This window comes from Phocoena phocoena, chromosome 17, assembly GCF_963924675.1.
Source record: "Phocoena phocoena chromosome 17, mPhoPho1.1, whole genome shotgun sequence".
In the NCBI taxonomy this organism is placed as follows: Eukaryota; Metazoa; Chordata; class Mammalia; order Artiodactyla; family Phocoenidae; genus Phocoena; species Phocoena phocoena.
The window spans coordinates 3,684,375-3,708,080 of record NC_089235.1 but is presented as its reverse complement, the minus strand read 5'-3'; the positions used below and the strand labels follow the sequence as shown (position 1 = coordinate 3,708,080).

General features: G+C 42.5%; 1 protein-coding gene across 3 annotated transcripts in view; it reads right to left on the bottom strand.

Annotated features, from left to right (window-relative positions):
* Positions 1–23,706, bottom strand: part of RGS20 (regulator of G protein signaling 20) — a 77,099-nt gene that overhangs the window by 3,045 nt on the left and 50,348 nt on the right. For all 3 annotated transcript variants that reach the window (XM_065895504.1, XM_065895505.1, XM_065895506.1), the window contains 3 exons: positions 14,555–14,703; positions 8,320–8,406; positions 3,190–3,424 (listed from right to left, as the gene is read on the bottom strand). In XM_065895504.1, coding sequence (XP_065751576.1) covers positions 3,190–3,424; positions 8,320–8,406; positions 14,555–14,703 — 471 coding nt within the window. The remainder of the gene's footprint in view (positions 1–3,189; positions 3,425–8,319; positions 8,407–14,554; positions 14,704–23,706) is intronic.

Genomic DNA, 23,706 nt, shown 5'->3' with positions numbered 1-23,706 from the left:
AAAGCAGAGACTAGCACACCATTGTAAAGCAATTATACTCCAATAAAGATGTGAAAAAAAAAACCCAAAACACTAGTGCTTAGGAAATCTAATGGAGGCAGAAGCAGTAAAGGGTACTTTTATGGGAATAACATCACAGTTTTCTGTAGAACACACAGATTTTGACTGGTTAGAAAGTCAAGGAGGAATGCTTTTGTTCTGAAGATATAAACCCTCTTCTAAATTGAGCTGTTATTGGAAGTTAGAAATTTTTTGTTGCTGTTGTATTGCTTTGTGTTTTCATGAGTATTCTGCTTGCATCTCCCTCGTTAAACCTTTGATTTGGGGAAGAGTACCATTACTGGAAATGAGTTTACAGAATTATTCTCAAAAACAAGGAAATGGTTCTCACCTAAATATTAAGAAATAATCTCTATAGTGGTGTACTAACAGAATTATGATTCAGGGATAATCTATGAAATGTAATTAAACACAATATATATATTTTTTCTTTTAAATTTCCATTGTTAATTTTTAAAAGTACAATTATAATTCAAGTTCTTTGTAACAAGTGAAATTTTAAAAATTTAAAGTAAAAGAAAAAAAAAGAAAATTAGACTAAGCGTGGGACTTCCTGGGCGGTCCAATGGTTAAGACTTCTCCTTCCAAAGCAGGGGGTGCGGGTTTGATCCCTGCTTGGGGAGGTAAGATCCCACATGCCTGGCAGCCAAAAAAACCAAAACATAAAACAGAAGCAGTATTGTAACAAATTCAATAAAGACTTTAAAAATGGTCCACATCAAAAAAAAGTCTTTCAAAAAAAAAGAAAGAAAATTAGACTAAGCGTTACTGCAGAAAACATCAAAAAATATTCTAGGGGACTTCCCTGGTGGTGCAGTGGTTAAGAATCCACTTGCCAATGCAGGGGACATGGGTTCGAGCCCTGGTCCGGGAAGATCCCACATGCCACGGAGCAACTAAGCCTGTGCGCTACAACTACTGAGCCTGAGCTCTAGAGCCCACGAGCCACAACTACTGAGCCTGTGCTCTAGAGCCCACGAGCCACAACTACTGAGCCTGCGCTCTAGAGCTTGCGAGCCACAACTACTGAGCCTGCGAGCCACAACTACTGAGCCTGAACGCCTAGAGCCCGTGCTCCTCAACAAGAGAAACCACCGCAATGAGAAGCCCGCGCACCGCAGTGAAGAGTAGCCCCCCGCTCACCACAACTAGAGAAAGCCTGTGCGCAGGAACAAAGACCCAATGCAGCCAAAAATAAATTTAAAAATACATTCTAGTTCACAAACAGTTAAGGCGCAAATGGAACTGTTTCATTCTCTACAACCTCCATCTGAAGACTGTCCCTCAAGTGCTGGTGGGGACAGGGTCTGCTTAGGATGGGAAATGGACACAGGGTTTGCTGAGGGTTGTCACCCGGGGTGAGCCCGCTCTGCCCGGCGTGGGCAGGACTTCACATCGTCCCCTTGTCACTTTTCCCAAATGTTCAGGCAAGTGCGGACCTCCCCTTCCTACACAGGAAGGAACCGAGGTGCAGAGGCTCAGAAACACACCTGAGGTCATGCAGCTATTAAATGAGAGAACTGGGGCTCAAACCCCAGTGCATCTGACCCCAAGGTCTACGCTTTTAAACTTTTCAAGCTTTTACATTTCAAGTAATAGATGCTTATATTTGGGAGGAAAGGGTCGTCTTTCTATATCATCTTTGCTTTACAAATTTGCCAAGTTTTCTGGTTGTATAATGCTTTGAAAGACAGTGATGAAAAACCTTGCCTTAAAAAATAAAAAGGAAAGTCATGACAAAATAAAAATATGTCGAAGCCATACATTAAAGGACAAAAATTCTCTTGCTTTTTGTTAACCCCAAATTGAAAGAACTTTCTGAACTTCGTATCCGTACATCTGTCAATGGAATATCTCCAACTTACTGCAAACTTAAGGAAGCGAAATTGAGTCCCACTGTCTTTCTCCCAAGCATGGTCCCCACCCTGTCTGCCTAAACCAGACGTGCAGTCATTCCAGACTCAGATCAAAGCCATCCTCTCTGGCTTCTCTTCAGCTGGCCTGGTTGGACCATCGTCATGTCTGGGTTGGAATTCGTCCTCTAAGTGGCCTCTGCCTCTGGTCTTCTTTTCGTAATCTATCATGTGGTCTTCAAAAATCCAAGTTTGGTGATATTACCAGGCTAAAATCCAAGCTCTTCCCGGATAAACCTCAGCTCAGCCTGGTCCGCAAACCTCTCCGTGCTCTCGGACCATCCTCTTTTCCTAAACGTTCCTCCTGCTGTTGGCCACCGGCCCCAGTTGTTTGGTAAGCACTGTGCCCTTCAGCCACCCACCTTCGGACGCTTTCACTGTTCCTGTGACCCCATGCTCTTACCCCTGGCCCATCTAGTCCTGTCCCGTGGGATGCCTTCAGCCCACTGCGTTTCTGGTAATTTCCTCCTCATTATCCTTGGCCCATCCATGGCCTCTCCAGGTACCTCTTCCTCATGCCCCCCGCCCCCCAGTGACGGCTCGTCCCCCAGCCCGTCATGACCCCAAGATGTCGCATGTCGCACCCGGGGCTCCATGTCTGCTGCCCCCTTGTCTGTGAGCTCCCTGACAGGAGAGGTCCTGTTTTATTAGCTTTACATTCTGAGCAGCACATGTGGGATTTTACCATCGGAGCTACAAGGCACTTAGGTTTGAGGCCAACGTAACCTCCTAGATTTTAGATTTGGAAGAATGAAAACTGAGAGGTGGAAACCTGATGATTTCACTCCTCTCATCATTTCTCTGATGTCACAAAGGGCCACTCTGGGGCGAACCTCTGCAGCATCAGCATCATGTAAGTGATGCTCTTTCCACCTAAAGTCAGGATACCTGTAAATGAGACTTTGCTCAGATTAAAAGGATAATTTTATTTAAAGGAACGCTTATAGGCTGTCATTTAAAAACAGCGTTTACAGCAAAATGCATAGACGCCTACTTCTAGAGAATCGGATGAAAGTTATAGATACTTTTCCCAGGAAAATGCACACAATCTTTGCCTGATTTCGGGGGGCACTTGGCCCCCGTTGGTGGGACCACCCCGCAAGCCGTTTGAACACTATGAATGGTGGAAGCAGCCCTGACCAGGCCGGGTGACCAGACACCGAAGGGGTTCCTTTCACCCGCGGCCTCCTGGGGGACGTTTCTGGTGGGTACGTACCTCTTTAGGAGAAAGAATAGAAACGTAGTCTTCATATATTATTCGTGCTTTCTCTTCAATCATGGTTTTATTAGCTTCTTTTTTCAGTTCCTCACATGCCATCCAGAAGAGCATGTTTTCCTCACTGAACTCCGTTCGGAGAAACTCCCGGAACGCGTTCCTCCCCGCAGGCGTGAGCATGAGTTTGTCGAAGGACTGGGCCCAGGCGCTGGCCTCCTCCAGGCTGGGACCCGGGCTGGGCGGGGGGCGGGAGAAAGGGGCGAAGGGAGCAGAGGTATTGGTGGCTGATGTGAATTGCATCCCGAGAAACGTGTCTTTTCGCTCTGAGAATGAAAATGTGCCCTTAGGCCCTTTTAGGCAGAGAAAGGGCTGTTCTCATTTCCTCACGCCTTCGGCAGAAACACGTGTGGCACTTTCCAACTGTCTAGCTGGACGGCACCACTGCTGCCAAAGGGCTTGCAAACCAAACTGCTGGAATAACTGCTAAGAACAAGCCCGTATATCTAGGCACATCCTGGCAAAGGTTTTAAATTATAAAAGTAAAACAAAAAATTCTTAACGACCATCTGACCACAAACTCCCCAGGCGGCTGTGATAGACCCAAGTCAGACCTGACCACCTGGCTTCCAGGACAGTCATGGGGCAGTGTCTGCCCAGGGTTCTGAAAGATTCAAAAGAGAATGTTAAAGAGAAAAAGGAAAGAAGATAAGTTTTGTCCAGTAACTGCAAGTGATGAACAGCGATGACGAACTGAGCACTTACGGATTCACCTTTTACCTGGAGACCTAGGCCATCCGCAGCAGTGCACTCACCTGGGTGCTAGGTCCACACACTGCCCTCTGGACGCCCCCCTCCATCCCCGATGGAACTGCTCTTCTTGATTTTGGGGCTTACCCTGTTTTAGTTTATTTTTACTTACATTTTCATTATATTGAGGCCAGAAAACACAATCTGTTTAACAATGATCCTTATTAATTTCTTTTCCCTTACCCTTTTTCTTTTCATAGTTTTTATGTATGGATGTATCCCTGAAGAATATGTTCTTTAGTTTTTTTTTTAAAAGACTCTGCTTTTATTTTTATTTTATTATTAATTCATTTATTTACTTATTTATTTATTGGCCGAGCCTCGAGGCTTGTGGGATCTTAGCTCCCTGACCAGGGATTGAACCCATGCCCCCTGCAATGGAAGCGCAGAGTCCTAACCACTGGACTGCCAGGGAATTTCCCTTCCTGGACAATTCTGATAGTTGAATTCAGCCTACTCATTTTTGTGATTCCATGTTTAATTGGTTTAAACATTTCAGAGACCATTACTTTATATTTGATTGCAGGTAATTCTAACATCTGAAGTCTTTTGGCCTCTAAATCCAAGTGTTGTTTCTACTGACTCTCATTTGTGGTAGGTTGTGTCCTTCTAGTTTTGTAATTTTTGGTTGGTCTTAATCTTTGGGAAACTGAGAGTCACATTTGATGATATTCCCTTTCCTCCAGAGAGGATGTGTGTGTGCTTCCTACTGACTGGGGACCACTTCTGCTCCTTTCGTGGACCAGGGCTGAATCGTGGAATCCTGGCTTTAAGCTCCTTGCCCTACCCACTCTGCACTGGCTCTGAGAGAAAACCCTCCTGTCCTGTGCTTAGCAGTCACTGCTCAGGGCTTTGCTTACTTTTTATTTGGTTTTGCTTTTCAGGTGCTTTGTCCTTTTCCTTACTTTCTGTGAGCCCAGTGTTGCAAAAACTTTTAGACTTATGCAAAATCTGTTCTTCTCTCTTGGGAAGGCCCCCAGATGATCTAATCTGCCACACTGCCAAAGGCTCTCTCTCCATTTAGTTTTGGGGGGTAAACTGTACCGCCAAGAATTTGATATGTAGCAAACTAGTCCTAATTATATGATGATGATAGAAAAAACTCTCTCCCATATGCAAAGTTTACAATGTAAATTCTATGTCCTTTTCCTATCTTTAAGACGGATTATAAGTGACCCAGCAGAGAAACATCAGTGAAAAGCTGAAGACCGGAGAGTTCCCTGGTGCTTCAGTGGTTAGGATTCCGGGCTTTCACTGCCATGGCCCGGGTTCAATCCCTGGGTGGGGAACTGAGATCCCATAAGCCACGCTGCACGGCCAAAAAAAATAAAAAAGCTGAAGACCAGGCAAAATGGGTCATAGAAAGCGAGTAGTCAGCTGAGCCAGCAGTGAGACACAGACAGATAAACAGTCATTTCAAGTTTAGTTTCAAAGTTAGATTCAGTGTGTATAGACGAATCCTATGTAAGTACAACTGTGTGGAAGTGCATAGATAGTTCCTTTGAGGATACGTAAAAAAACTGTTGATGGTTTATATTTGGAGATTGGGACAAGGTCTGGAGTAAGAGGACAACTGAGCTTTTATTGTAAAACTTTTGTATTGTCTGATTTCTGTTTTTTATAACAGGTGTTTAAGCTTTTCATCACGAAAAGAGTATTCTGTATGAAAGCATAAATCTCTATCATAACCAGTAAAATTAGTTTTGAAAGAAATATATATATACATGTTTTTTGGCTATGTGGCTTGTGGGATCTCAGTTACCCCACCAGGGATTGAACCCAGGCCACAGCAGTGAAAGCCCAGAATCCTAACCACTGAACCACCAGGGAACTCCCTGAAAGAAATATTTTAAAAGATGCTTAAAAGATAACTTAAAAATAGTAACTTAAAGCAATCTACATAAAAATACCAGATTCGGGGCTTCCCTGGTGGCGCAGTGGTTGAGAGTCCGCCTGCCGATGCAGGGGACACAGGTTCGTGCCCCGGTCCGGGAAGATCCCACATGCTGCAGAGCGGCTGGGCCTGTGAGCCATGGCCACTGAGCCTGCGCTCTGCAACGGGAGAGGCCACAACAGTGAGAGGCCCGTGTACCGCAAAAAAAAAAAAAAAAAAAATACCAGATTCTTTTTAGGTAGGTTAATTAAATTGGCAAGGCTTAGTAAAGAATGCTAAATTAAAAAAAAAAGAATGCTAAGTTATGTTCCTTAAATATGGGGATTCAAAATATATCTTCTTACTCCTTTTAATTTAAGAAATACATATAAAAGAATGACTGAAAAACTTAAGGGTAATCAGTAGTACCCTTTAAAAAGAGAGAGAGAGAGAGAGAGAGAGAGAGAGAGAAAACATATCTTTTCCATAGTACCAAAGAACCTAGAAGCAAAGAAAGCACAGTTCATACAGTAAAAAAAAAAAAAAAAAAAAAGGAAATAATTAGGGTGTATTGTAAATAGATAGTCAACAAACATTCTAGAAGATTAAACATATCCGTAATCATCAAGACAACTGACCCAATGTAATTGGATTTTAATTCCCAGTTGAGTGACAGAGACTCAAACTGGGCAAAAATCCAACATAATGCTATTTTCGGGAAGCATACAAAATACTACCAAAAATTACAAACAAATAGGCAAAGATATGTGAGGGAAATACAGATGAATACGATTAATATCTAAATAGAAATGGAAGCAAAAGGCATCGAATTGGATAAACAGTCATTTTATATTATTGGATATGATTGAGAACAAATAATGGCCGGTATACACGGAATCGTTCCCTCTTGCCTGGCTCTGTTCTCAGTGCTTTACTGGTTACTCAAGGCTCACGACAACCCTTCTTTGGCTGAGTCACAATACACTGTTATTATCCCCATTTTACACACAGGGAAACTGAGGCAGGATGTGGCTGCTAAGTGCCCAAGGTCATACAGGCAGGATGGACAGAGCCAGGACCCGATGAGGGCTTTCTGGTTCCAGACAGTACTCAAAGCCTCAAGCCTCGGCGCAGAATACAGTATACTGAACGATATAAGAGAAAAGCTGTTTTTAACAGACTCATGAATTGTGGAAGATTTTAATATGCATCCTAGACGCTGAAATATCTGGGTAAAAATAAATAAAGAATGAAGAAAAATATTTTAAGTAAACTTTTAGGTTACTTGTTTTTTTCCCCCCTCAAAAATAAATAATTTAGGGCTTCCCTGGTGGCGCAGTGGTTGAGAGTCCGCCTGCCAATGCAGGGGACGCGGGTTCGTGCCCTGGTCCGGGAAGATCCCACATGCCGCGGAGCGGCTGGGCCCGTGAGCCATGGCCGCTGGGCCTGCGCGTCCGGAGCCTGTGCTCCGCGGCGGGAGAGGCCACAGCATTGAGAGGCCCGCGTAACGCAAAAAAAAAAAAAAAATAATAAATAAATAAATAATTTAAGACAAGACCTATTTGAACAATGCTTTTAGGATATTTGTCTGTTGCCTGCAGTTATATTGGCATAACACAAAGAAAAGGAATAAGAATGGGTAAGTGGAAGTAAATCCATAGATAATACAGGCAGGAAAAAAGACAATTTTAAAATTTGACATTATGGAAAGTAATTTGTGTGTTTTTCCAACTTTTTTCTCAAAATACTTAAAAATAATACATTTACTAAAGTATATTTATAGTTAAGAAAAAAAAATGGACCTTAAAAATTTTCCTGAAACCCTAACTTGTGTATTTCATTATGTTCTTTTATTTTAAAAAGTAAATCACATAAAAATAAAATGACATCATATGTTTTGCCAAGAAGCATCAATTTCTATTTGTGATTAACAGGCATTAGATTAACAGTGGAACTGATTTTTCTCCCTGTCACACAATGAATTAAAAGGAATTCTGCAGGGACTTCCAGGCGGTCCAGTGGTTAAGACTCTGAGCTCCCAGCGCAGGGGGCCTGGGTTCAATCCCTGTTTGGGGAACTAAGATCTTGCATGCCTCACGGCATGACCACAAAATAAATAAATAAATACCTTTTAAAAAAAAAAGAATTCTGCAGTGAAAATGTGATGCAACATTATGATTTGATATTATTAAATTGCAGTTAGAGAAACTGTGTGTTCTATTGAAACAAAAATACAAAAAAAAATCTGGTTGAGAATCTACGAAAGGATGGACGTTCACTAAACTTATTTTGATCATCATTTCATGCCGTATACAAGTCAAATCATTATGCTGTTCTCCTTAGGCTTACACGGTGCTGAATGTCAATTATATCTCAATAAAACTGGAAGGAAAAAATAATAAGGTTGGCATTTCTGTCGATTTAGTGAGCTAAACACTTTGAGATTTTACCTTTCTTCACAGATGGGAAGGTCCTCTGTTCTGAGTTCATAGGAAGCACTCCTGAGTCTCTGTTCCTCTTGGTTTCTAACAGTGAGACTGCAAGAAATAAGACAAACACGTGTTAGTTGAGATCATTCTGTATCAAGGAAAGATTTACAAATATTTCAGAGAACTTCAGCTTACAAAGTTGAATTAATTTCTTTTCTTGATAAAAGTGACAATTCTTTGTTTTCTTAAGAAAACCAAAAGTATGACAATAAGCTATTAGCAAAATTAATTCTATTTATAATACTATGGTCTACACTCATTGAGAGAGTTTACATTTAGAATAATATTTCTTTTCATAAAACATGTCCATTAGAAAGTAGTAGAAAGATCAGATTTTCAGGAATGTTTTCGGTTTTCATTTTGTTTCCTGAACCTTGAAAAAAGGTATACATTCTCCAGACTTTGTTTCCCAGTGAAAATGGAGATTTTATGTATTTACAGGCACACATATGAAAGTATGAAAGAAAGCCAGGAAAGCGTACAATCAAAATCTCTATTGTATCTTTCAAGGGAGTTTGTTTCCTTATACACGTTTTGTACCTTCATTTGTAAATTTATTCCAGGTATTTCTGTTGTTACAGTAAATGGAATTTTCACTTCCATCTCATCTTCTAACTTTATTGTTTGTACGTTTGAAGGTAATTTGTTACTAGCTTTACTGAACCATCATTTTTACGTCATAAAGTTGCCTCTTTAAAGTGTACAACTCAGTGTTTTTTAGCATAATCACAAGGTTGTATGACCCTCACTATCTAATTTCACAACATTTTCATTACCCCGAAAGGAAGCCCCAGACCTGTTGGCAGCCACTGCTCATGACACACTACCTCTGACCTACACCAGCCCTCAACATACACAATCTGCTTCCTGTCTCTAGAGATATGTGTATTCTTTTTCACTGAATGAAAGATTCTTTAAATTCTACAGTGCTTTACAATTTTCAGAAGTTTCACACACATGATTTCATACAATCCCATAGTAACCCTTTTCTCCACCACCCCTCTACTATGGCCGCTTCCCCTTCCCTCCCCCCAGTGGTAACCACTAGTTTGTTCTCTAAGACATGTCTATTCTGGATCACACCATATGTGGCCCTTGGTGGCTGGCTCCTTTCACTTGGCATACTGGTTTAAGGTTCATTCATGCTGTAGCATGTTTCACTACGTTATTCCTTTTTGTGCCTGAGTAATATTCCGTTGCCTGTGTGTATCACAATTTGTTATCCATTCATCAGCTGATGAACAGTTAGGCTGTTTGCACGTCGGGGCTATCTGTAAATAATTCCACTATGAACAGTCACGTACAAGGTTTTGTGTGGCTGTCTGTTTTTTTTTTTTTTTTGGCTGTCTGTTTTTATTTCTGCTGTGTAGATACGCAGGAGTGGAAATGCTGTCACGTCGTAACTCTATTGTTAACATTTTGAGGAAGGCCCAAACTGTTCTCCAAAGCAGCTGCACCATCTCACAGGCCCACCAGCAATGTTGGAGGGAGCCAATTCCTCCACACCCTTGCCAACACTTACTGTTGTCTGTCTTTCTTATTCTAGCCATTTAGGTGGTTATGAAGTGGTATCACATGGTGCTTTTGATTTGCATTTTGCTAATGACTCATGACATTTGAGCATCTTTACAAGTATTTATCATCTAGCTGTACATCTTCTTTGGAGACATATCTATTCAGATCCTTCACCCATTTTTAAATTGGTTTGTCTTTTTCTTTTTGACTTGTAAGAGTTCTTTACATTCTGAAAGCTATCATTTTTTGTTAAGTTGATTTCTCTCTTTTGTGTTTGTGTCAGCGTAGCAACAATTCCCCTGGCATTCTCAAGGGAATTCTCTTATCATCAGCAAACAGGGAGCTTTTCCTCTTCTTTCCCAATTCTTAGGCCTCCAGTTGTTTTTTCTTGTCTGATCCCTAAAGCACAGTGTTGAATAGTACGGAAGATCCTGGACAGCCTTGCCTTGTTCTTTTTTTAAAAAATTAATTAATTTATTTATTTTTGACTGCGTTGGGTCTTCGTTGCTGTGCACGGGCTTTCTCTAGTTGCGGCAAGTGGGGGCTACTCTTCGTTGCGGTGCGTGGGCTTCTCACTGCGGTGGCTTCTCTTGTTGCAGAGCACGGGCTCTAGGCGCGCAGGCTTCAGTAGTTGTGGCACGCGGGCTTGGTAGTTGTGGCTCATGGGCTCTAGAGCGCAGGCTTAGTAGTTGGGGCACATGGGTTTAGTTGCTCTGCGGCATGTGGGATTTTCCTGGACCAGGGCTCGATCCCATGTCCCCTGACTTGGCAGGTGGATTCTTAACCACTGTGCCACCAGGGAAGTCCCCCTTGCCTTGTTCTTGATTTTAGCAGGAATGCTTTTAGTTTCCCATTAATATCAAAATGGATTTTTATCATTGATTAGTTGAGTTTGCTTTATCTTACTATTGCCTCTGTACTGTCTTTTCTATTCTTTTATTATGCCTTTCCTTAACATTCTTTACACCATTTTATAAGTCTTTTATTCTATTTTCAGGCATTTATGAATTTTCAGTAATTGTGTGTTTGTGTGTAGCTCTATTTTTCTTTAAGTGCAGTCATTAGACATGCAGGAACTCCTTTTTCTTGTTGCTTTCATGATGCCAGGGCTAACAGTTTCAGTAAATGATGGTTTCTTAAAACAAAAACAAAAACGAATTTGAAAGGCATCTGGGTGGTACTCTCTCTGCAGGAGTATTAATACTGCCCCACGTCATAGACTTCTTTCGTAAGAGAAAATAGTACTACACAGTGGGTATGAAAAAGCAAAGAGGAAAAGGAAGGATGAATTTGACACAAGATTCTTAAAAGAACTGTAAGTTGTATTATGAATAAATAATGCAATATGTACTTAAGCTTTGGCATTTTTTCCATGTCTCATTCTTTTTTTTTTTTTTTTGTCGTACGTGGGCCTCTCATTGTTGTGGCCTCTCCCGTTGCAAAGCACAGGCTCCGGACGCGCAGGCTCAGCGGCCATGGCTCACGGGCCCAGCCGCTCCGCAGCATGTGGGATCTTCCCGGACCAGGGCACGAACCCGCGTCCCCTGCATCAGCAGGCGGACTCTCAACCACTGTGTCACCAGGGAAGCCCCATGTCTCATTCTTTTAAAAGTAGGAATATTTCTTAGGAGACAATGTGTTCTTGAAAAACAGTAATATATTTTGTGCCCACTTTTTGAACCTGGATTTATTTTTATTGTTAAAGTAGAATAAGAAAATGTTGATAGAAGCCAAAATAGTTGCTCACCACTTTGAAGAAATATTCAATAAAAGAAGAGCCCTGCTTAGGTCTCTTTTGGTAAAGTTTAGAGTTGTTATAAAGAGGAAAAAATTCTTCAGTCTTCTAGAAAGGAAAAAAGTTTATTTTCAAGACATCAAGACTCTGCATGACTCCTTTTATAAAATGAAACGCCTGAAGGCCAGAAAGCAGGATTCTGAGAAAGATAATACAAGGGCTTAGAAAACTAATAGCCATTTACCTTTCTTAAAAATGGACTCTGGTAAACGAATTAAAAAATCACTCTGAAAAAAAAAATGGACTCACTGTGTACTCTCAACATGGATAAATCTCAAATGCACGTTGTGAAAAAAATCTAGGAAATCAGCTGAAGTTTTCCACGCACTTTTTTCCCAACCTATTACCCCCTTTCTTCTCCTGAGATAACCAGCACACTTATTTTTTTGTTTCTTATCATTACCATTCACAGTTACCCTACCCTCTCTAAAAATGTATAAATAAATAAATAAAAATATATAGATATGCACATATTTCCAAACTTTGTAAATATGCATTGCTTTACAGGTTGCTTTTTCTCCTTTAAAAGCACGTGCATTTAAAAGCCGGATGGTGTCACATTACGTAACTACAGCACGAAGCATCTCTCCGGATATTTTCAGTTCTTCTCAGTCAGATGAACGCTGCTGTGACCCTCTCACAGGATGAACCGTGATGCAATGAATGTTCATGTACAAGCCTTTGGATGAAATGTGTTTTTAGTTTTCCTGCTAGCACATTTTAGTATTTTAATGTAGCCAGATTTATGAATCTCTTCCTTTTACAGATTTTCCTTTTTCTTTTTAAAAGTAATTCTTCCCAACACCAAGATCATAAAGATATTATCTTGTGTCTTCCTCTTGGATATTCACGTTTAGGCTTTTAAGCCATCTGGAGTTGATCTTGGGAGATTAATTTTTTACATGATGCAATATAGGAATATAAATCTGTTTCTATGGATTTGGATACCAGGTAGGGTGACCGACCTTCCCAGTTTGTCTGGGGCTCATGGGTTTGCTGGGACATAGGACTTTCAATGCTGAAACCAACCAGGCAACTGGGATGAGCTGGTCACTTAATGCCAGGAATCTGGGTATTTATAGAATAGCTCATTCTTTCTTTTGCTAAAGCCACCTTTGCTATATGCTGATAAAGTTTTCAGTATTTTTTTTTAATTTTTAAAAATTAAAAATTTTTTTTGGCTGCAGGCTTTCTCTAGTTGTGGTGAGCGGGGGCTACTGTTTGTTGCGGTGCGTGGGCTTCTCTTGTTGCGGAGCATGGGCTCTAGGCATGTGGGCTTCAGTAGTTGTGGCATGCGGGCTCTAGAGCACAGGCTCAGTAGTTGTAGCACACGGGCTCAGTAGTTGTGGCACGCGGGCTTCAGTAGTTGTGGCTCGTGGGCTCTAGAGTGCAGGCTCAGTAGTTGTAGCACGTGGGCTCAGTAGTTGTGGCTCGCGGGCTCTAGAGCGCAGGCTCAGTAGTTTTGCCCTGGTTGACGTTAGTAGGAGGAGGCTGCTCTGGGACCCATCACCACCTGTCGCCCATACACCATCAGTCCCAGACATCGTTCAGGCCATGGTCCCCACCTCCTGTGCCATCCCAAGGCACCAGAGCAGGGAAGGGGGGATGGGGTAAATGCCAGGCGGCATCCCTCCTGCACAGGGACACCTTTGCACGCCTCTCAGGCACCATCTCACTGAGCCTGATGAGCAGAGTGAAAGGGTGGCAAAGGGGCCTCAGTGCAGTCTCTTCACCCCTGGTAGGTCCCCTCCCCGACTACCGGGGGTCCTGGACACCTCGATGCGTCAGAGGTGCCAACGCGCCCTCTCCTCCCGTCTCCTGCCGGGTCCTCTAGACCCCTTGTCAGGGATGAAGGCTCACTTTAAACTCTGGGCTGCTAGGTTCTGGTCAGCCACTCCCCCCCCATATTCCCACTTGAGTCTGCGGTTCCGTCCCGAATGGACAGACCTCCCAGCATCAGGGTAACATCCATCCTCAGAGGCACCGGCCTGGAACTTTATGGAAATTAACACCAGCCCGAGGCAAGCAGGAACAGCCCAAACCGTCCTGGACTTTTCACCTTCAGCCTGCAGCCCACCCACCCCCAGTTCTAATGGTTCTACTTCCCTGATCAATCACAGTTTTCCTTCTTCTCCACGGGATAGTGAGGTCTGGTCTAACTTACAGTCAAGCCCAAATAAATTTACAATCATTGAATTGCCTAAAGCTACGCACACGTTTGGCTGTCACGAAGCACGTTTCATATCCAAGATTTCCGAAATGCAACCTAACGTTCCTGTGATTTCTGGGTGTAAATCAGCCCCGTTTCTCCAGATCTTCAACACTGACTCAAACGCTCAAGTTGTATCTCTTTTTTTAAAGCAGTGATTGTGTATCTTCCACTACTAGTAAGTGAGTCTATATTTTTAGATTTTCCTCTCTCTGTCAAGCTTCGTTTTTGACATTTTTCTTTATTCAAAAACAATATTAATAAAACAGAAGCAGCGGAATATAAACTGCAGGCTCATTCTCCTTCATAACGCTAGACCTGAAGACCCAGATTAAATTCTAAGTCCTCCATGAAGCCTTTGTTACCGACTGGAGGGCCTTGAGTTCACTCCTTTCTGCCCAGATATTAATATTCAATCGTCAGCTGCCTTAGGTTGTTCTTTAGATATACATTAGTTAGCCTGATTTCAGGGATTTGCATAGGTCTCTCCGGAGCTAGGATGCAGCCTCCTCTTGGGTTTGTTTGTTTGTTTTTGTTGTCGTCCTTTACAGAACCCACATCAGAGGCAGGCATATAGCGGTTGCTTAAAAGCACTTACTGCATTCATCGCAAACTGGCACCATTCAGGGTACCGTTCTCCTACCGGGAGCGCGATCATGAAAAGCCGCAAACCTTACCAAGAGCAGCTACAGCAGCAGCACCAGCAGAAGCAGCAAGCGTTGGGCCCCCGGTTCCCCACTCCGCGCGGGCCTGGGGCGGAGGCTGCGGGCCCCTGGGCGGCGCACACCTGCCGCTTTCGCATCTCCACGCGTTCTGATCCCATCGGCTGCAACAGGGAAAGTGAAAGGGGGGCGGGGGCAGACTTAGCACCACGTAAGCTGGAGATTCCGATTCCGTTGTCGTTTGGATCATTGAGAAGATGCAGCGTGACTCTCTCCAGATCATTTCTGCTAATTCTGGTAAAATTTGGTGCTTACAATCCGTTCATTGACCAAACATTTATTCCCTGTCTGGAAGCACTGTGATAAATTTTAGGACTGAAACCACAAATGGGGGCTCCCTGTGCTAAGGCGCTCACAGTTGCGTCAAGGAGACAGACACTGGCATCACATCCCTCAGACATCGTGGTGAGGACCTACCACAGGTGCGTTTCAGAGCTCGAGTCCCCCCCACCCCGGCCCCTGCTGGACCATCGTGAGGACGGGGGCAGTTACGGGGGCAGTTATAGGGGCAGCTGGATCGCAGCTGCAAAGCCCTTGGAGCCGCGCCCGTGTGCAGTTCTGCTCAGGGGTGCCCAGGACGCGAGCCCTGCTCAGGACAGTGACCCACACCCATCCTGCCACCTGCAGGGACGGTGCCCTGGCCTTCCTCCCTGGGCACTGCGCGGTCGGAAACCGCTTCATCCCTCGCCTTGCCTGAGAACTGCAGGAATGGTTGAAGGAGAGAAATATAAACGCAGCATAAGAAACGAGAAATTGCTGTGTCCGTTTTAATTTCTGATACAATGGTTTGAGTTGTTGGTAGGGTAAAAAAAAAAAAAATCCAATCTGTGTTAGAGAACCTTAAATAGATCCTTGGAATCAAATTCTGAATTTGATATTCTATTCCAACATTAGATTTATCTATTCCTACTATTACTTATCTTTATATGCTGTTGGACTTTAATTATCACACTTTTATTGTATGTTCATATTGGGTAAGTTAAATTCTCTTCATGAATTAAAACCAGGGAGTTCCCTGGTGGCCTACTGGTTAGGATTCTGGGCTTTCACTGCTGTAGCCCAGGTTCAATTCCTGGCCGGGGAACTGAGATCCCACAAGCTGCCATGGCACAGCCAGGGGGGAAAAATGAATTAAAACCAAAAAACCTTTTTGGCTATTCTTGCCTGTTTGTGTTCCAGTGGAATTTTGGGATCAGCTCATCAATACCATGTGGGAATCTGATTAGGATCACACTGGATTTACGAGATATTTGCGAGAAAGGACATCTGTTTCAGTACCTATCAGGGATGACTGTGTAATAGGGAAGAACCATTGCTCTATTACAAGTTCATCACTAAAGGGATGTTGCCTATAAGCTTAAATGATACATAACAGCCCATCTCTGAGAATCCTGCCTCCCAGGTAATGAGCATTAAGCTAAAATACCCTTGTTTAGCTCACAAGAAACATCCTGACCAGGCCCACCTGTGGATGGCTGCAGGAAAAAAGAAACTCACACAGCCCCGTCCGGAGGCGGGCTAGAACCAGGAAGTGCTCGACTTTACTCCCTCCCCTTTGAGTATAAAAGAAGCCTGAACTCTGATTTGCGGAAGATGGCTCTTTGAGACCTTAGTCCACCAGCTTCTTGGTCTGCTGGCTCTCCGAAGTTGTTCCCTGCCTCACCAGCCCGTCTCTTCATTTATTGGCCTGTCCTGCACTGAGCACAGGAGCTTGGACCGTAACTACTCCTCAGGATTGGCCCTTGTCTTTTAATCATCCTGGGATGTAAGTTCCGAGACAGAACGAGAGACCCATCAGAGGGATTTACTGTCCCTTCCTCCACAGCCAGAACAATGCTTACAACACCGTCCACAGCGCCCAGCCTGGGTGGTCCAGCCTCCTGAGTGGACCCCTTTGAATGGCCCTGGGGGAGAAGCTGGGCTCCTCTGGCATCACGTTCTCACCGCATCCGTGGCATTTCAGTGGAGCCAGAGACTGACGATGGTTTCACTTCATTCAGGACACGGAGAGGCAAGGACATGCCAGCACAGTCTTCAAACAAAGATGCTTTCAGCCAAAGATGCTCCAGGTAACTTATTTTCTGAGATGCTGATGCACCTTGCCTCGTTAAAAACAAAATCCCTATTGCTTCTCAAAAGAAGGAAGGATTGTGACGTGGTCATGTCAGTGGGTTTCAACGTCTTTGCGAGACTGGGTCTCCACAGTCGGTCATGAAATAGCTATTCATTTAAACCCTGTCTTATGTACGGTTCAAGAGTTGTCCTCAAACAGGTTCTGCATATTTTTGATACTTTTTTTCCCTGAATGTTTTAGAGGTCAATTTTTGCTGCTGTTGTAAATATTCCCCCCCACCCCACCGCCGGCCCCATGTTTCTAAATAGTTACTTCAGAGTCTAGGAAGGCTAATGACACTCTACCTGACCTATTGACTTCTCTTAGTTTTACGAGTCTTCCTGTTAATTCTCTTGTTAGAATCTCTTGTTTCCTAGTTAGATACTGTCTATAAATAATCACACTTTACTTTCTGTCCCTTTCCAAGGTATATACCTCTTTCCTCTCCTTGCTCTTACTTCACTGGCCAGGAAGTTCAGTAAATATTGAAAAGTAGAAATACTGTCAGGCACTTTTGTTTTCTTCATGACTTTAATAAGAAGACTGACAGTATTTTCCCTGTATGTGTGATGTGTGTCGGAGGTTTCTGGGAGAAGGTAACTTTACCAAGTTAAGCAAGTTTTCTTATATTGCTTTTACACGGTATAAAATAAGTTGTACCAGCCTATCTTAATAGTTAACATATTTTATTTGTTCGTACACACCTATTTCTTTGTAAATACAGTTGTCCCTCAACACCCATGGGGGACTGGTTCCAGGACCCCCAGGATGCCAAGTTCACAGATGCTCAAGTCCCTTACATAAAATGATGTGGTATTTGCACATAACCTGTGCACATCTTCCTGGACACTTTAAATGATCTCTAGATTACCTGTAATACCTAATACAATGTAAAGGCCATGCGATTAGTTGCCAGTGCAAGGCAAAATTCAAGTTTTGATTTTTGGAACTTTCTGGAGTTTTTCCCAGTATTTTTGATCTGAGGTTGTTTGAATCCACGGATGCAGAACCTGGGAATAAAGACTGCCCGCTTGCCTGGAAGAATCTTGATTTAGTGAGTAAACTCTTAGAGAACTTCACAAGATTGCTCATGACTGAGTATAGCCTTGAGAAAGCAGAGGCAAATCTCATCAAAGTCTGTTCTTATACACTTTTCTTTTTTTTTGTGGTACGCGGGCCTCTCCCTGTTGTGGCCTCTCCCGTTGCAGAGCACAGGCTCTGGACGCGCAGGCTCAGCGGCCATGGCTCACAGGCCCAGCCGCTCTGCGGCATGTGGGATCTTCCCGGACCGGGGCACGAACCCGCGTCCCCTGCATCGGCAGGCAGACTCTCAACCGCTGCGCCACCAGGGAAGCCCTGTTCTTATACACTTTTGAAAACAGCTTTATTGAGGTCTAACAGACATGCAATAAATGGCACATGTTTATTGATGTTTTGACATGTATATACTTGTGACACCACGACCACAATCAAGACCACATCGTCAAGCTCGAGAGTTTCTTCACATCACTTGGGATCCCTCCCTCTTGTACCTGCCGGCCCCAGTCACTGATCTGCTTTTTCTTACTATATATTAATTTGCATTTACTAGAATTTTATATAAATGGAATCATACGACATCTACTCGTTTTTATCTGGCTTTCTTCATTCAACATAGTTATTTTGTGATTGTTGTATTGTTCATTCCTTTGTATTTCTGAGCAGTATTCCATCGTATAGATGTGCCACAATTTCCTTATCCACTCACGCACTGATGGACTTATACCTTTTTGATAGTTGCTGGAAAGGTTATAGATCTATATCTCATCGTCTTCTTTTGAACGTGAAAGTCTTTCATCAGACAAAATGAGAGGTGTATGTTGCTGAGACTGTGTTAAAAGGTTTACAGTTTACAGTTTGTAACGTGTTTCTCCAGTGTCTTCTTCCACATTGACTAATGCTTGCTGGTTATGTTCTTTTGGCATTTGTATTGGATTAGTCCTGGGATGTTAACCATTTTCCTAATTTATAATCCCTCATTTCTTTTCTCAGGGTTCCATGTCTCAGTTCATCTTTGCAGAGTCTCAACTTGGTCTCAGAATCTATTTAATTTTTCCTCTGAAGGTAATTACAGTTTCTTGTATGGTTTCTTGGAATTCTTATACATGGTTCAGTAATTCTGACAACTTAAATCATTTAAAGCTTTAAATACACAAGTACACAGAAACATATGCCATTCCTATAAAATTTACAAACAAGCTATCATCTCTCAGTTCCTCAAAATTCTAAATTAATAGGCGTGGTTTTCACTCAGTAACTAGCTGTTGGAATGTTCAGTGGCAGAAGTGGTCGTGATACCCAGGCCCTGTTGAGCAGTCGTGAAATATGACAGCCTGAGCGGAAGCTAAAAATGTTAATAAAACATGATAAAGATAAGCAAAATGTTGATAATTGTTGAAGTTGTGTCATTGACCATGGCATTTGTTATACTAGCCTCACTACATTTATGTATGTTTGAAAATTTTCCTTAATGAAGTTTCCAAAATGTCAAATTCTATCGCATTAAAAAAAGATCTTTTGAGATGATCATATGAATTTCCTCCTTTGAATAGTTAATGAAATGAATCACATTAATGCATCTTTTTTTTTTTTTTGGCCGCGCTGGGTGGCATGTGGGATCTTAGTTCCCTGACCAGGCATCGAACCTGAGCCCCCTGCAGTGGAAGCACAGAGACCTGACCACTGGACCGCCAGGCGAGCCCCAAATGCATTTCTTTTTTTCTTTTTAATTAAATTAATTAATTAATTAGGCTGCGTTGGGTCTCCGTTGCTGCGCGCGGGCTTTCTCTAGTTGCGGCGAGCGGGGGCTACTCTTTGTTGCAGTGCGCGGGCTTCTCATTGCGGTGGCTTCTCTTGTTGCGGAGCACGGGCTCTAGGCGCGCGGGCTTCAGTAGTTGTGGCACGCGGGCTCTAGAGTGTAGGCTCAGTAGTTGTGGTGCACGGGCTTAGTTGCTTCGTGGCATGTGGGATCTTCCTGGACCAGGGCTCTAACCCGTGACCCCTGTGTTGGCAGGCGGATTGTTAACCACTGTGCCACCAGGGAAGCCCCCCAAATGCGTTTCTTTTTTTTTTCCAAATGCATTTCTTAATGTTGAATCACACTTACCTTACTAAGTAAACTCTTGTTGGGTCTAAAAGATGGTTATTCTTTTATTATACTGCTGAAATTGATTTGGTAATATTTTTTAGGGAGTTTTAAAATCTATTTATCTTTGTTTTTTGCTAAGAGAATTATTTTTTCCCTGAAGACATGTAGAATCTGCCGGTAAAATGACTAGAACCTTTCAGGCGTGGCTTGCTGACGATGTTTTCAATTTACTCTTTGATTTCTGTTCTTTTCATAGTTTCTTCCTGGCTTCGAGTCAATATGGTATTTTTCATTTCCTGAAAAAAATCCATCCCTTTCATCTAGTTTTCAAATTTACTGGAACTTTTCATTATTAGTCATCTTAATTGTCAGATCGAGATGCTTTAAATTACAGCAGGCTTGTTCAAAATGCAAATAGGTTGTTGCTTATGGGAGAGTTGCATATTTAGTGTCACTAAATATTTGTAGAGAATTAATTTTTTTTAGCATCTTTATTGGAGTGTAATTGCTTTACAGTGGTGTGTTAGTTTCTGCTTTATAACAAAGTGAACCAGTTATACATATACATATGTCTGAGAATTACTTTTTAAAATGTCATAGCTAGTTAATATGAAGACTAACAACATATATTAAATGAATGCTGCCTATTTACAAGATTTAAAAAATATGCCATTGTCAATTATGTTAGTTCGGTTCATCCTTTCAGATGTTGATATGTGGTCTGATTAGCCAAACTAGCTTGCATCTTTTTCTTCGCCTCCATCATATGTGTGGGAGAACTCCACACACATTTCATTTCCATTTGCTTTTTCTAAGGAACATGGGATCAGTGCTCCTTTGATATTGCTGTTCTATTCTTCCCCTGGTGTGTGTCTGGCACAGACTGCTGGCCTTCATTTCAGTGTCTGTTGGGATGACCCAAGCGTGCCACATACACGAGGCCCCAGTAACTGGCTGCCTTTGCTTGAGGATCCCAAGGCTCAAAAGTTAGATGAATGTAAAACCAATGTCAGTGACCTCAGAAACATTTTCTATAATTTATGGCAGCCTGAGGAAATGGGAAGAACAGGTTGGCAGTTTATTAACTATTCGGATCTTAGCTAAGAGATAATCCTACTCACTCATTGCTTTTCCAGTCCTAGGAACCCAGCATTCAAGAGAACTCTTTCAAAGTTCAAGCAAAAGCCAAGGTAAATAAGGTAAATTCTTTTTTTTTTTTTTTTTTTTGGCTGCACTGGGTCTTCGTTGTGGTGTGGTGGCTTCTCACTGTGGTGGCTTCTCTTCTTGCGGAGCACGGGCTCTAGGCGTGCAGGCTTCAGTAGTTGCGGTGCCTGGGCTCAGTAGTTGTGGCTCGCGGGCTCTAGAGCGCAGGCTCAGGAGTTGTGGCGCACGGGCTTAGCTGCTCCGTGGCGTGTGGGATCTTCCAGACTAGGGCTCGAACCCATGTCCCCTGCGTTGGTAGGTGGATTCTTAACCACTGCGCCACCAGGGAATTTCCCCAAGGTAAATTCTTAATCTTGATCGCAATCTTCTGGTAATTTGGAGTTGAAAGCGGTAACTAGTTAGAAAAAATTTTAACCAGACCATGATTAGCTCAGAAAAGTTATTTCTTATTTTCTGGTAAGCTTGAACTTGCTGGTTGGATTCCACGAATAGCTATTTATTTTCATTATGGTTTCCAAATTCTAAAAATAGCCATTTTTGAATTACGCATTGGGAATATGATGAAACATCAAGTATTGTGTGAAAAAAATCTTATCTCTTAGAAGGGCCTGGGACCTGAGTCCATGTTCCATGAGGTGTAGAATCATAGACAAGATCCTGATGAAGGAGAAACAAGAATCTTAAAGGACATACATTCAAAACCACCCTCAACGACCTTTAGAAACATAATCTTATCATCAGTAGGACATGATGGGCTCTGAAAGAGTTAAGCCAGAACATAAGGAAATTTGAGAGAAGAAATTCCACTGTGTGTCCCAAGCTCTCTCTCTTTATAAAGACATCCTAATCCAGAATGACCTCATCTTCACTTGATTACATCTGCAAAAGCCTTTCTTCCAAATAAGGCCACATTTACAAGTACCAGGGTTAGGACTCTGTCTTAGTCCGTTCGGGCTGCCATAACAGAAGACCACAGACTCAGGGCTTATAAACAATAGATATTTACTTCTCACAGTTCTGGAGGCTGGAAGTCTGAGATCAGGGAGCCAGCAGGTCACAATCTGGCGAGGGCACTCTTCCTGGTGGTTCAGAGCTGGCACCTTCCTGCTCTGTCCTCACAAGGAGAAGGGGACTAGGGATCTCTCTGGAGCCTCTTTTATGAGAGCATTCGTCCCACTCATGAGGGATCCCAAGGGCTCCACCGACTATTACCATCATCTTTAGGGGTTAGGATTTCAACCTATGAATTTTGTTGCTGGGGGACACGAACATTCAGCCATATTAGACTTCAACATATTTTGTGGGGGATACAATTTAACCCACGACAATGTCTAACATAGTCAGGTGCTCCTGTGAAGCCATTTTAATGCTTCTTTCCAGAATGAATCATCCCTATTCGCGTCTTTAATCTAGAGCTGAGCTGATGAAACAAGGTGACACTTTACTAATGATGTTATATTAAAAGTCATTTTAAAAATGAAAATAACACACGCCCATGGTAGGAAAAACCAGACAATACTGAAGGATTTGCTATGAAAACTCCTAAAGGAAAACATCATTATCTGTTTTTTGTACGTCCTTCCAGATAGCTACACACATTTATACACTTTTAAGAAAATGGGAGCATAGTATACACACCACCCCGTGCCTCTCTTTTTCACCTGACAAAGCACTGAGGTTCTTTTCACATTAGGACACGTGGTCTACTGCCCACACCGGTGTGAATTAGGTTTCTCCAACTTAAGTGTCTCAGAAAAGACAAAGGCACGACCCAAATGCTTTGCTTCTCGAGTAATGATTTGTTTCTATTGTGTTTGGGTATACCCAGATTATTTGTCCATTTATGCGAGAAATGAAAACGGGTAGAAAAGCAGAGTCTAATACCATCTTGAGGGATTCTCTTATCCCTTCTATGGGTGGGTTCAGTCATCACACTGAAGGAGCACAGTAGGGCTGGAACCTCTGTGCTTAGAAGAGTGGATGGTAAGAAGAGGCTGGCTGAATGAAGGAACACTTCAAACAAAAACAGATGCTTTGTTTGACATCATACCTCATATAAAATAATGACTGTACTTCTGTTGTGCTGAAGAGCTTTACTGTACCATATATAGAAAAAGTCGTTCCATTAACATCCCACCTGAAAGGTCTGATTGGTTGAGCGGCATTCAAGGCTAATTAAGAGAATAATGCCCGTATTTTTGTGGGGTTTTACAGATTACAGGAGACTTTTATACGTATCACCTAATTTCTTCCTTCCCACAATTTCGTTAGCCAGGAAAGACAGTTATTAATTCCTCTTTTCAGTAAAGAAACCAAGGCTTAAAGAGGCTTAACTCACCCCCTGAGGTGACACAGATGACCTGTAGCCCAGGTCACCGAGCCCTCAGCCAATGCTCTTTCTTCGTACCAGCCTGTCAGTCCAAGGGACTCTTTCAGAAATTTGATAGCTCAGTGCAGACACGTGCATTTTAAAATACACTGATGTGATAATAGTTCCAGTTATGATGCTTACTTTTACCTGAACATGATCTAATCTATTTAATTTTTAGGCCAAAGGAGCTAAAGTGACTTGTCCACAGACACATGGCTAGTTGATAGCATATGTGGGATTAGAATTCACAAACACACACAGTCATTCTTTCTCTCCAATGCATTATGCTGTTTCCCTTGAGACTGCACATATTTTTATTTTTTTATCTTTTA